Consider the following 14,752-nt stretch of genomic DNA (forward strand, 5'->3'; position numbering starts at 1 on the left):
AGTTTTTCCTTTGTTGTTCTTTATTTACAGCCTGGTTTACCACCTCAAAACTTCTCAATGTCTGTCACAGTCCCTGTGACTAGCCCTAATGCATTATCGTACACTAACCCAGGGAGTTCACTTGTGTCTCCATCTTTGACATCCAGCTCAACATTAGCAGATTCAGGCATGCTTTCTCCACCTCATACAACATTACATAGAAATGTATCCCCTGGAACTCCTCAGAGACCACCAAGTACTGGCAGTGCAGGTGTGTGTGTGTAGTATCTGTTCTGCTTGTTTTTTAACAGAGGGGTCTGGAAGAACTAGTTACTAGAATAAGACCAAATTATCTACTGTTTATTGCTTTGAGGACCGAGATTCACCGCTACATGATTGGTTCCATTCTAAATTCTTTTTTCTGTCCTCCTATAATACTAACACTGTGCCAGTCACAGTGAAACTTTATGAAGAATCTGCCTTCTATCATGAGAAAGCCATTATTTTGCCTGTCAGAAAATTTAATTAGGTAATCATAAGCAAGGATTTAGAAGGAGTGTTTCAGTGATGCATCCTGTCTCCATACCTTTTCAATCTCTATGCAGAATAGATCATTCAGGAAGCTGGGCTTTATGAGGAGGAATGTGGCATCAGGATTGGAGGAAGACTCATCAACAACCTATGTTATGCAAACACAAACTTGCTTGCCGAAACTGAGGAGGACCTCAAGTGCTTGCTGCAGAAGGTTAAGAACTGTAGTCTTCAATATGGATTGAAACTCAACATCAAGAAGACAAAGATTCTCACCACTGGCCCAGTTGGTAGCACAATGATAGATGGAGAAGATACTGAGGTTGTTGACATTTATAGCTGGCTCGACTACACAGTCACCACTCTTGGCACCAGCAGTCAGACAATCAAAAGACAAATTGCATCGGGAAAATCAGCTGTCAGGGATCTCTCCAGAGTACTAAAGAGCAGTCATGTCAGTCTTGAGACTAAGGTGTGCCTAATCTAGGCCATGGTTTTCACAGTTACTTGCTATGCTTCAGAAAGCTGGAGAATGACTAAGAAGAAGAAGCAGTGCCTTTAATTTGTGGTGCTGGAGAAGAGTCTTGCGCATACTGTGGACTGCCAGGAAAACAGATAAGCCTATCTTAGAGTGAAATCAGGTTTCTCCTTAGAGGTTAGGATTTTGACGCTCCATCTCACATACTTTGGTCACGTGGCCAGGAGGGACCAATCCTTGGAAGGTTGGAGGGACAGTTCAGGAGAGGAAGACCCTGGATGAAATGGACTGATACAGTAACTGGGGTAATGGGGATAGGTGTGTCAGAATTCATGAGACTGACTTAGGACAGCGCAGGCATCAGAGCTATTGTACATAGGATCACTGTGAGTCACAGGTGATTCAACAGCACATAGCAACAATAACATAGGCACATTGGGTATAAGTTCTGCAGCTAATTGTTAGTGATTCAGACTCACTCTTTAACTCCACATGAATTCCTGATCCACATGAGTGAGCTTCTCCTATAAAGGTGCAATTCACCCAATCAAACCAACTCATACCTGAGCCTCCAGCATGTTTTCAGAATCTAAATCATGCAGAGGGGATTGCCCATCCTTCTTCCTCAGAGCATCTGGTGGATTGCACCTGCATTCTCCTGGGTTGACAGTGCAACTCTCTACCACTGGGCTACCAGTGGTCCTGTAAAGATTTCCACCTTGAAAACCCTCTGGTAGATAACTATGAATTGAAAATAGATTTGAATGTGGTTAACAACAGTAAGCCATTTGTATTATAAATACAGGTATATTATCATTTCAATGTCCATGGTACATTCTGTGAAATAGGACATTGAGTGATTGGGATTTTGTGTGAACCCTGTATTAAAACATCCTAGGAACCCACTTCTAGTTGTCCTTGTTACTGCTGTTTCTGAAGCTTTTGACAGAAAATGGTGAATGACTGCAAGCAGCAGTGTTGACTCAAAGGCCAGAACATGACCAGAAGAGAGAGCAAGACAAGAGGGAATAGACTGTGCCCATCCCGAGCCACACTTCACCTGCTTGAGCAGCACCAGCAGCGACCTGGGCCTTGCAGCTCCAGCTGCTGCCACCCACCTCCCAGACAAAGCCCCAGAGTCTGTGCCTAGGTCCATGTCCTCGCCTCTCCTACCTGTTTCCCAGTCGTGTTTCAGCAGTACAAGAGTCTGAATTTGTGATCTTTAAAGCCCTTAGGGAAAAAATAGTAAACAACAAAAAAGAAAATTGCTTTGGCTTTTTTGTTTTTTTCCTTAAATAAGAAAGTTTAGGGGACCATGGACATATGAGCAGTTGGATGTTGTCCAAATAGGCAGTATGCAGGTAGACTTGGGGGATTTAGACTCATTAGGTTTGTTTTGGTGTTTTGTTTAGTTTTGGGATTTTTTTCCATTCTCTTCTCTAAATAAGTTCATTCATTCATTCAGCAGACATGTACAGTATATTGATTACATTATTCTGTCATATAGTGTCTCCTCTCCTCTAGTCCTGGATTTAAAAGTACTCCCTGAGTATTAGCCCTGTATCTTACCAGTAGGAGCTTCCTAGGCAAGCTCAGCTGCATTAAATTGCACATTAATGCCATATTCTGACTGGGTCAGGTTTTAATTTTGTAAAAAATGGAGTTTAGTTTATGTATGTTCTGATAATATTCTCTCTGATAAGAGAGCTAATTTTATTCTTTCTCTCTCTCACATGTATTAGGTGGGATGTTGAACAGTTCTGACCTCACAGTGCCAAATGGAGCTGGAAGCAGTCCAGTGGGTGAGTAGATTTGTCCTGTACATTTCACGGATAACCATCTTATCTGAGACAATAGGAACATTCTTAAACCAGGAACTTTCTGTAAAGAAGAAAAATGGGGAAATAGGACTACAGTAGACCTGTCCCTTTGAATAATTATTTTAGTACGTTAATGAATACTTTTTAATATTTTCCATGTATTTATTCCCTATACATTGCCCTTAAGTTCAGTTATTGATGTTCCTTTGGAAAAATTAAACTGCCCAATAACGACATTAGATCAAGATAAAGTTAAGACTTAATAAACTGATCTTATAATAGCATGAAATGTTATTGGAATATGAAGAAATGGTGAATTTGTTTCTAAATATGCAAAAAGAAAAAGCATCTGTTTTAGAAGTATCATATAGAACATTTACACTTTGTCATAGTTATGACAAGTATGGAGATAGGTTACATCCCTGGCATATACCCTTCGCAGTTTTGAACCATGCAGTGTTTCCTTGCTCTATTCTGACAGCTGCCTCCTGGTCCAAGTATAGGTTTCTCATAAACACTATCAAGTGTTCTGGAATTCCATTCTTCTTAGAGTTAGCCACAGTTTGTTGTGATCCACATGGGGTAGAAAATGAAAAGTAAGGCTGAGATCCTGAGTATAGAATAATTAAGTCTACTTTATGTCAGATTGAAGTCCCACGAGGCAAAGAGAAAGAAAATTGTGTAGACTATTTGAATAAATAATCACTGAGAATTTTATGTCTCCTGTGTGTATAAAATATGTATATATGTACGTACACACACATACACAAGACTGTATATATAATTTAGTTCCAGTGTGCCAGTCCAGGTTCAGAAACTTGTGATAGGCTGATCCAGATACTTTCATGTTACCTTTTAACTTGTTCATATTTCCTGGTATATTAGTTTTCCATTTTCTTTATTATCTGCTTCTTTCCCAAAAGCTAGGATGTTTCAGGGTACCCAGTCAGAGATGGCAAGGATAAGAGTCAGTGTAGATCTGACATGTCCACGTGTGGCCAGATAGGACCATGGAGTATATCAGGTAAAGATGCCCAGTAAAGGGGAAGGGTCCTAATCAGAAGAAGTGCCCAACACTAGTCCAGGCAGAGGCTGGTTGCAGGACAGGTGTGGAATAGTCCATAGAATCTGAGAAGAACACTGTGAGAGCTACTGGCTCCAGATACCAGATAGCTTGGACATGGCCTGAGGTAGAGTTGGGCCAGGCAGGCAGGAGCTAGTCATGGGGACCAGGAGTTACATCTCACTACCTGGTTAGTAGTGAGTGAGGGCACAGAGACAAAAGCGAAAGGGGCAGATTGGACATTGTTAGCTTTTGTGGCTACCACTGCCACCACTGTCGTTCTAGGTTCCCATGCTCATAACATACAGATAAAATCTCACAATTATTCAGAAACAGCCAAAAGAAATACACCTGCAGGTAACTGTTAGAAATTCAGTCTGGATTCAAAAGAGACCATGGAATGAGGAATTTCATTGCTGATGTCAGCTGTATCTTGGCTGATAGCAAAGAATACCAAAAAGATGATTCCTTGTATTTTATTGACTGTGCAGAAGCATTTTAGTATGTGGATCATAACAAATTATGGTTAACATTGAGAATGACAATCCTAGAACATTTAATTGTGCTTATGCAGAATCTTTCCACAGAAACCATTCTCCCAGTAGAATAAGGGAACACTGCATGGTTTAAATTTTAAAAGAGGTATGCATCCGAGTTGTATCTCTTCTCCGTACCTCTGTGTACTGAGGAAATAATTCTAGAAGCTGGTCTTTATGAAGAATAGTACTGAGACTGGAGAAGGACTCATCAGTGTCCTGAGTTATGAAGATCACACAGCCTTGCTTACAGAAAGTGAAGAAGACTTGAAGCCCTGCTGAAAATCAAAGACTCAAACTTTCAAAATGCATTATGTGACAGAATCAAGAAAATGAAAATCCTCACAAATAAGACAGCATTATGGTCGATGGAGAAAAGATTGAAGTTGCCAACAATTTCCTTTAACCCAGATCCCTAATCAACACCCATGGTAGCAGCAGTCAAGAATTCTAAAGGTGTGTTACATTGAAGAAATCTGCTGTCAAAGACTTCTTTAAAGTGCTAAAGAGCAAAAAGGTCAGTTTAAAGACAGATGTGCCTTATCCAAGCCATAATATTTTCACTTGCTTCCTGTACATCTGAAAGTTGGACAGTAAATAAAGATGACAACAAAAGAACCAAATCCCTTGCTTAAGTCAATTCCACCACATGGTCATCCTTCATTGAGTTTCCGAGGCTGTAAATCTCTATAGGAGGAGACTGCGCATCTTTCTTTTGCAGAGCAGCTGATGATATTTTGGTTAGCAGCCCAATTCATAATGCAAAAAAGGTATAAAAATGTGCCACTCTTGAGTATAAAAGTTATAGTGTTGGGCAGCATTACTGAATATCTCAAAAAACAAACAAATCCTGGAGGCAAGGATGATGAAACTTCATCTCACATACTTTGGGCATGTTGTTAGGGAGGAGCCAATCTTTGGAGGGTGACATCATACTTGAAAAGGGGGAAGGTCAGCAAAAGAGATGAGTACCCTCAACCAGATGAATTGGCACAATGACGGTAACAGTGGGCTTAAGTATGTCACAGATAATGAGGACGGTGTAAGATAGAACATGGTTCAGATATGTTGTTGATAGGGTCACTATGAGTTGTAGTCATCTTGACAGCACCTAACATCACAAGAAATATGGAAGAAAGCACTTTTACATTTTTGAGGATGTTCTGTGCTTTGTGTAGTAATTATATTATTAATTCCAAAGTCAAGGGTGAAAATCATTTACATAGGGACTCTTACCACCTTTTTATGCTTTTTGTTATTTATTGCTCTCTGCACATGACAGAACTGAAACACTAATTTATTTTTATTTTAATGAACGTTTACAGACACTTAGGATTTCCATTCATTCATTGTTGCACTTTTCTCCCTGCCTACTCTCTCCCCCCAATTTGCTCTTCTCTTCGAGAAGTAAAAGAAAAGTTCTTTCATTGTTATAAAAGCCCTCCCCTCAAGTCCACTCCACTGTGCAGCCTTCATTCTGGACTTGTGTCATGACAATAATATCTAATCATATATTGCTTTTAAACAGTTCTCTCCCTCATCTTTTTTAATGCAGTATACATTATTTATCCCCTCTTTCTCAATCTTCCCTAAACCCCAGTGTCAGTCCCATTTTACAACAGTGGCCCTATACAATAGTTGTCCTTTTGTAACTGAGCTATTTCACTCAGCATAATGTCCTTTAGGGTCACCCATTTTGTAGAATATTTCATGAGTTCCTTTTTTTCACTGCAGCATAGTATTCCATTGTGTGAATATACCAGAGTTTGTCCATCTCTTGGTTTGTGGATGGGCACTTGGGTTGTTTTCACCTCTTACCTATTGTGAACAAAGCTACAATAAACATGGATGTTCATATAAGTGCTTGGATGGTGGTCATGGTTTCTTTGGGGTATTCCAGTAGTGGAATTGTTAGGTCAAATGGTATTTCTATTTGCAACTTTTTGAGAAAGTGCCGTACTTCCTTCCATAGTGGTTGCAGCATTTTACATTCTCACCAACAGTGAATAAAGGTTCCAGTTTCTTCACCACCTCACCATCATTTGATGTTTGCTGTTCTATTAAATTTTACTATTCTTACTGTGGTGAGATGATATCTCATAGTTGTTTTGATTTGCTTCTCTCAAAGAGCTTGGGATTTTGAACATTCCTTCATGTGCTTGTTGGCCATCTGAATGTCTTCTTTGGTGAAGTGTCTGTTCATATCCTGTGCCTGTTTTTCAATTGGGTTATTTACCTTTATCTTCTTGTGGTGCTCGAGTATTTTATAAACTCATAAGTCCTTTGTCTGACATGTCATTACCAAATATTTTTTCCCAATATATGGCTTCCCTTTTTACTGTATTAGAGATGTTTTTGGTTATGCATAAGGGTTTGATTCTTATAAGGTCCCATTCATCTATTTTATCATCTCCTTGTTGTAGATGTTTTAGAGTGCTTGGAAGACTGTTTATATTGTGGATTTGGACTTCTAGAGTTCTTCCAAGCTTTTCTTTAATGAAGTTTATAGTCCTTGGTTTTAGCCCTAGGTCCATGATCCACTTTTAGTTGGTTTTTATATATGGAGTGAGGTGTGGATCTTGCTTGAGTTTTCTGCAGATAGTTTCCCAGTTTTGCCAGCACCAGTACCATGCTGCCTTGACCACCACAGCAGTATAGTAGAATTTGAAATCAGGGAGTGAGATGCCTCCTACCTTGTTTCTCTTTTTAAGGAGTGCTTTGCTTATTCAGGGCCTCTTTACATTTCAGAGGAAATTGAAAGATTGCCTTTTCCATCTCATTGGAGAATGGAATGGGTATTTGTATTGGGATTGCATTGAACATGTAAATTGCCTTTGGTAATATTGTAGTGCCCATCTTAAGATTATAAATTGAGTCAGTTTAACATTACAACCCACATGCCAAGGACAACTGAAAATACATAAAGAATCAGGACTCTCCATGTTAAGCTTCTGAAAAGCTTGAAATAACTCTTCCACCAGTTACCTTCTTTTGTGACAATAATAGCCTTTTTTTAATTCTTAAAAGGAGAAAATAAGCCAAATTTTACCAACTTTTGCAATCAGAAGTCAATCGAACATAGAACCAGTGTGTGTTAATAATAATGGGTGACTGGAACGCAAACGTTGGGAACCAGGAAGAAGGATCAATAGTCAGAAAACGTGGACTTGGTGATTGAAATGAGGCAGGGGATAGAATGCTAGAATTCTGCACAAGTAATGATTTATTCATTGCAAATACCTTTTATAAGAAACAAACGCAAGCTATACACATGGATTTCCCCAGATGATATACACAGGATTCAGATCAATTACCTCTGTGGAAGGAATTGTTTGAGAAGTTCGATATCAGCAGTGAAAACTAGTCCAGGTGTTGATTGTGGAACAGACCATCAACTACTCGTATGTAAACCCAAATTAGAGCTAAGGAAAGTCAAATCAAATCCACAGGATTCAAAATTTGATCTTGAGTCTATCCTACCTGAACTTAAAAACCAATTAAGGAACAAGTTTGAGTCCTTGAACATTATTGAATGAAGACCAGATGAGCTGTGGGAGGATAGCAAGAATATCATCCACGAAGAAGGGGAAAAGACATTAAAACTCAGAGAAGGAAGAAAAGACCAAAATGGATGTCAGAAGAGACTCTCAATATTGCAGTGTTGTTGTTGTTGTTCTTGTGTGCCATCAAGTTACTTGCAACTCATCGTGACCCTAGGTACAACAACCGTGAAACCTGCTCTGTCCTGCATCAACTTTGCTGTCTCCAACACACCTACCCTCATTACCCCAGTCACTACATCATTCCATTTCATCGATTGTCTCCCTCTCTTTCTCTGTTCCTCCACCCTTCTAGGCATGATGTCCCTCTCCAAGGACTGGTCCCTCCTTGCAACATGCCCAAAATATGTCAGATGAAGCCTCAGAATCCTTGCCTCCAAAGAGCAGCCTGGCTTCACTCTCTCTAGGACAGACTTGTTTATTATCCTGGCAGTCCATGGAATATTCACCACTTCTCTCTAGCACCACAGCTCAAAGGCATCTATTCTCTATCATCCCTAGTCATTGTCCAGCTTTCTGACATATAGCAAGCAATTGCGAAGACTATCACCTGGATCAGGTGCAGACTGACATCTTTGCTCTTCAGTACTCTGGAGAGGTTCCTGACAGCCAACTTTCCCAGTGCAATTCATCTCTTGATTTCCTGGCTGCTGGTTCCAAGAGTACCAAGCAAACTAAAGCTGTTAACAATCTCAATCTCTTACCATCAGTATTGCACTAGAGTACAGTAAAACCAAGGCACAGGGAAGAAATCAAGAGGTTAAGGAGCTGAATAGAAGATTTAGAAGGGCAGCCGGGGAAGACAAAGCAAAGTATTATAATGAAATGTGTAAGGAGTTGGAGTCCAAAATCAAAAAGACCAAACTCACTTAGCATGTCTTTTCCTTTTTTTTTTTAAAAAAAATAATACTGGTTTATTTACAAAGTTCATATACATTGTTTTTCACAACAGATTATTCCCATTTCCTTCACCTTCCCTCCCTCCTCATTTCTTAAGCTAAAGGAACGAAAGAACAAATTCAAGCCACAGTTTGCTTATACTTAAGGACGATATTGGCAGAATATTGAATGATCCAGGAAGCAATAAAAGAAGGTGGAAGAAGTATACAGAATCATTGTACCAAAAAGAATTGGTTGACAAAGAAGAATTTAATGAAACAACCTAAGATGAAGAGGCAGTGGTGATGAATGAGGAAGTTCAGGCTGCTCTGAAGAACTTGGCAAAGAATAAAGCCCCAGGAATAGATGGAATACCAATTGACATTTTTCAACAGATAGATGCTTTCCCTAGATGTGCTCACCAGGTTGTGCCAAGAAATCTTTAGGACAACTCCCTGGCCTACTGGCTGGAAGGGATCCGAATTTATTCCCATTCCAAAAAAAGATGACCAGACAGTGTGGAAATTATTGAACAATATCATTATTATCATACAAGGAAAATCCTGCTGAAGATTATCAAAAACATCTGTAATAGTACATTTGACAGAGAACTATCAGAAATACAAGCTGAGTGTAAAAGAAGTCATGGCACTAGAGACATTATTACCACTGTCAGGTGGATCTTGGCAGAAAACAAAGAGAGCCAGAAGAATGTCTATGTGTTTCATTGATTATGCAGAGGCTGTGGATCACAGCAAATTGTGGCTAACCTTGAGGAGAATGAGAATCCCAGAACACTTGACTGTACTTATGTGAAACCTGTACTTAGACCAGAATAAGTCTTTTCAACAACAGGGAAAGACTGCATGGTTCAAAATTAGGAAAGGAGCTCATCAATCTATATGCAGAAGAGATCATTTGGGAGGCTGGGCTTTATGAGGAGGAATGTGGCATCAGGATTGGGGGAAAACTAGTTAAAAACCGACATTAAGCTGATGACACAACCTTGCTTGCTGAAACTGAGCAGGACTTGAAGCACTTGCTGCTATAGATCAAGGACTTTAGTCTTCAATATGGACTAAAGCTCAACATCAAGAAGACAAAGATTTTCACCACTGGGCCAGTTGGCAGCACCATGATGGATGGAGAAGAGATTGAGGTTGTTAACAATTACAGTTTGCTTGGCTCCACAATCAACACTCTTGGCACCAGCAGTCAAGAAATCAAAAGATGAATTGCACTGGGAAAATCTGCTGTCAAGGACCTCTCCAGAATAATGAATAGCAATGATGTCAGTCTAGAGACTAAGGTGTGCCTGATGCATTCTTTGCAATTGCTTGCTGTATATCAGAGAGCTGAACAATGACTAAGGATGACAGAAGCCTTGATTCCTTCAAGTTGAGTTGCTGGAGAAGAGTCTTGACCACCAAGTGGTCATGGGCCTCCAAGAAAACAAATAAGTCTGTCTTGAAGAGCGTGAAACCATGTTTCTCCTTGGAGGCTAGGATTTTGAAGCTCTGTCATTCTTATGATTGATTTTCATTGGCTGATTTTTGGAAGAATCTTCCAAGCTTTTCTTTCTAGTTTGTCTTATTCTGAAAACTTCAGTGAAACCTCATTGTAGTAACACACACACCTCAGGTTAGTGGTGGCTGTGCATGGAATCTAGCCCATGTCTCCTATGTGAAGATGAGAATTCTGCTACTGAACTACTAATAAACAAGGAATATTTGAATAAATAAAGATTCATGATCCTAGATAAGCAATTCATAGAAGGCACTCATTTAGTGCTTAAGAAATTGAAAAAGATATTTATCCTTGCTAGTACTTATTGTATACCATGGAGTTTACACCACCCTATAACTGACCCTCTAGTTTTGCCCATCTTCTTCCCACAGGGCAGCTAGATTTGAACTGTATGCCTTCAAGTTGATAACAAAAGCCCCACCGCTTTTACTTGTTAGTTAGTAGATACAACTACTTTCTATTATGACATGGATTTGAAGGTGTGGTAAAGTAGATCCTCTCATGTTTGTGCTTTTGCATTTTAAATTAGTTAAAGTCTTTTTGGAAAGATTTTCCTCAAAATGTTTTGATAGTCATAAATGCTCCAAATGCTCCAAGTTCAGTAATCTAATGTTTGGGAATCTAAGCCTCGTTACTATTTTATCTGCAATAGGAAAAAATTTGACATATTTAACAAAAATTAAGTAAATAAATATTTCACCTAAATTCCTTTTTTGCAATTAGAAATATCCCAAAAATGTGTGCACACAGAAAATAAAAAGAGGAAGTGAAGATTTATTTTTATAGTTGTTTTAGGATTGTAGAAATATAAGTAATTTGATTTTGAACCTTTTGTGATATGGATATGATACTTTTATAATAAAGTTTTATTATAATAGAGTGTTTATTTATTTGTAACTTTGTTATCCATCTGTTTGGACAGAATTATAAACTTTATTATACCTCTTTAGTAGAGATAATGTGCCTATTTTATTATGATTTACTTGTTATATACTAAGTTTATGTTGTGGTTCACATGATACCTTTTAACTTTGAGCCGACGTTTAGAAATCAAACATAAAAATGTCAGATATCCAGAAACTTCATTTTTTAAACACACGTTTATATACCAGGCTAGAAATACAAAAAGTCTCAAGAAAATCTTGGATTTATTGAGAGTTGAATGGTGTTCATAAGAGTTTGCTTGGTAGCAGAGGCAGAAAGAGAAATGGTAGTGACATAAAATGCATTATAAATAAGAAATAACAAAGCATGATAGCTCTCTGAAAGTGTGAAAATGGAAGTAATGGAGGATGACCGTGGTAGGATGTTTACAATAGGTTTAGTCTGATGTGACAGTAACATGTTGGGGAGAAAATGGACACTGAGTTGAAAATCTACTAGAAGTTTTCAACCTTGAAAAATTTAAGCATTTCTTACATTATGTTGTTAAGTGAAGCCTAGAGGATGCATCTTTGGGATTACTTACACTAGAGACATTGAGGAGAAAATATGCTCTTCAGAAAGAGCAGGGTCATATGAGCATTACCTATTTTAGATTGTTGTTGTTGTTATGGGTCATCAAGTTGCTTGCAACTCATAGCGACCCTACGTACAAGAGCCCTAAACCCTGCTCGATCCTGTGCCAACCTCACCATCTCCAACACACTCACTCCCACCACCCCAATCACAGAGTCGATCCATCTCATCAAGGGTCTTCCTCTCCTGCGCTGTCCCTCCACGCTCCCAAACATGATGTCCCTCTCTAAGGACCAGTTCCTCCTTGCAACATGTCCAAAGTATGTCAGACGAAGCTTCAGAATCCTTGACTCCAAGGAGCAGTCCGGCTTCACCCTCTCCAAGAAAAAACTGTTTCTTCTAGCCATCCATGGTATATTGAACACTCTTCTCCAGTTCCACAGATCAAAGGTTTCGTGGCTTCATGGTAAGAAGATACACTGCAGTCCTAAAGGCAGGTTGTTTAAATCCACTGGCTGCTCTGCAGGAGAAGCATGGGCAGTATCCTCCCATGCAGTCTATTCCCTCTGAAAACCCACTAGCGATCACTTCTGACTTGATGGTACTTGATGTTACATAACACCACCAGTACCACCACAGCAGTCCTTTTGTGACTGATTTAATTTGTGTAGCATAATGTTCTCTAGAGGCATTCATGTTTTATAGTGCTTCATGAATTTATGTTGGTTTTTTTAGTGCTGCATAGTACTTCATCATGTGACCATACCATAGTTTGTTTCTTTATTCATCACATGGTAAATATTTGGGGTGTTTCTGTCTCTTTACTGTTGTAAATAATGCTGCAGTGAACATGGGTGAGCATCTGTCCATTTGTGTAGCAGCAGCTCTTATTTCTTTGGGATTGCTGAGGAATTCTTTATAAATTTATATTGATTTCATGAACTTTTAAAAGTTGCTATTTATTTGTTTAGTTAGTTAGTTATTAAATAATTAGTTGACAGTCTGTCAAAGTTTATGAAAAGGTGACCAAATCTAAAAATAATTCTTGAGTCGTGCGTTGGTTAAGTTTTAAAGAATCTTTTGAGATTTATCTATCTGTTAGTTCAACCTCCAGAGTAGATTTGCAGTACAGCATTACTGATATCATCATCTATAATTTAGCCCTAGAAAAGTAGTCTTAAAGATTTGAAGTACTTTTTAGCCATATGAATCCATTATTTCAGCAACTGCTTTGTATATTCTGAAATATAAGCCAGACCAATAAAATTGAATGAACTCTTTTTATAATTGTAGGGCTATAACGTAACTACCTTAAGTTACTGGAGACATTGCTATGAAATTTGTTGATTGTTTTGTCGCCTATATTCTAGGGCAGTAAACTTAAAAACTGTAAGCACATTATAACAACAGAGACATTAAATGTGGTTTATTCATGTAAATGAGGCACTTTAATTCATAAATTTATAGGCTATGGCAAGATGAGTTATGTATGATAAATATCTTCTTTAAAAGTCTATCTCAACAAGATCTTAATTTTTGCTATATTAAGGAAAATCAATTGGAATTGGTTAGAGGTAAGAAGGAATTATGTTAAATAGTATCCTCTTACATTCTGCAAAAGAAGAACTGGTACATATGAGATCCATATGTATATACATATATACATATGAAATAACTTCAGTTTGACAAATCACCGTTACATCATTTTGTAATCATCATCTGCTGCAAACTCCTACCTTTACATAAATACTATTCTTTTAGGTCCTCTTTAATGCTTGTAACGTGACTGGCATGGTTTGCTCTTTGCTCTGAGTGATCCCTGATGGCCTACTGGTAATAGGCTGCTAAGCAAGCAATTGGCAGTTTGAGCAAACCTGCCATTTCTGGAGAAAAGATGTAGCATTTGGATTCCATAGATTTACAGTCTTGGGATACTATGAGACACCCCTACTTTGACCTGGAGGCTCCCTATGAGTCAGAACTGATTTGATTTTAATGAGCTTGGGTTCATTTTTGTTGAGTTACTGTAGTATCAGACTCCATATTTTAAAATAATACTAATTCTTCTTAGTAATGTGTTCTTCTAAATTGCAGCTTTGTATCATCGTAAAATATTTCAAGGGAATCATTGCTTTGTCTTTCAGATATGCATGAAATCAGTAATCTTCTAAGTATGATTATTGTTGTGTAACATAGAGTTGGAACCGACCCATAGCTGACCCTGCAGCAGGTTTTAAGAGGCAGTTAATCGCATGGGATGAGATTGCCCATCCATATTTTTTTTACTTATTTTTTTATTTTATTAATTTTAATGAACAGAAATTTTGGATTTCCTTTCATTCATTGTTGCACTTTTTTCTCTTACACCCCCAACCAGTTCATTCCTCTCTTTGAAAAGCAAAAGATAAACTTCTTCGTTGGTATACAAACCCCTTTCCGCCCCCGTCCCCCACCAAATGCACTCCACTATGCAACCTTAATTCTGGATTCCTGTGATAATACTAATACCCTATCATATATTGCTTTTAAACTGTTCTTTCCCTAATCTGTTTCAATTCCATATACATAATCTTAACCAGTTTTTATGTCTTACCCCAACCCTGATGTTAGTCCCATTCTACAACAGTGGCATCACACAGTATTTGTCTTTTTGTGACTAAGGTAGTTTACTCAGCATAATGGCCTCCAGGGTCACCCATTTTGAATAATATTGCATGAGTTCTTTGCAGCGTAGTATTCCATTGTGTGAATATACCACAGCTTCTCTATCCATTCGTTTGTTGATGGGCACTTAGGTTGTTTCCATCTCCTTGCTATTGTGAACAAAGCCACGATAAACATGGGTGTGCATATATCTGCTTGGATGTCGGTTATGGTCTCTTTAGGGTATATTCCACAGGAGCCAAAATATGACTTTAATT

The 14,752-nt window shown here is 38.4% G+C and overlaps 1 protein-coding gene across 3 annotated transcripts in view; it reads left to right on the forward strand.

Annotated features, from left to right (window-relative positions):
• MEF2A (myocyte enhancer factor 2A) overlaps positions 1-14,752 on the forward strand; it is a 183,130-nt gene that overhangs the window by 131,421 nt on the left and 36,957 nt on the right. For all 3 annotated transcript variants that reach the window (XM_006903203.1, XM_006903202.1, XM_006903204.1), the window contains exons 4-5: positions 31-250; positions 2,731-2,790. In XM_006903203.1, coding sequence (XP_006903265.1) covers positions 31-250; positions 2,731-2,790 — 280 coding nt within the window. The remainder of the gene's footprint in view (positions 1-30; positions 251-2,730; positions 2,791-14,752) is intronic.

The sequence above is a fragment of the Elephantulus edwardii genome, unplaced genomic scaffold (assembly GCF_000299155.1).
Source record: "Elephantulus edwardii isolate Elephantulus edwardi_28Jun2011 unplaced genomic scaffold, EleEdw1.0 scaffold00534, whole genome shotgun sequence".
Classification (NCBI taxonomy): Eukaryota; Metazoa; Chordata; class Mammalia; order Macroscelidea; family Macroscelididae; genus Elephantulus; species Elephantulus edwardii.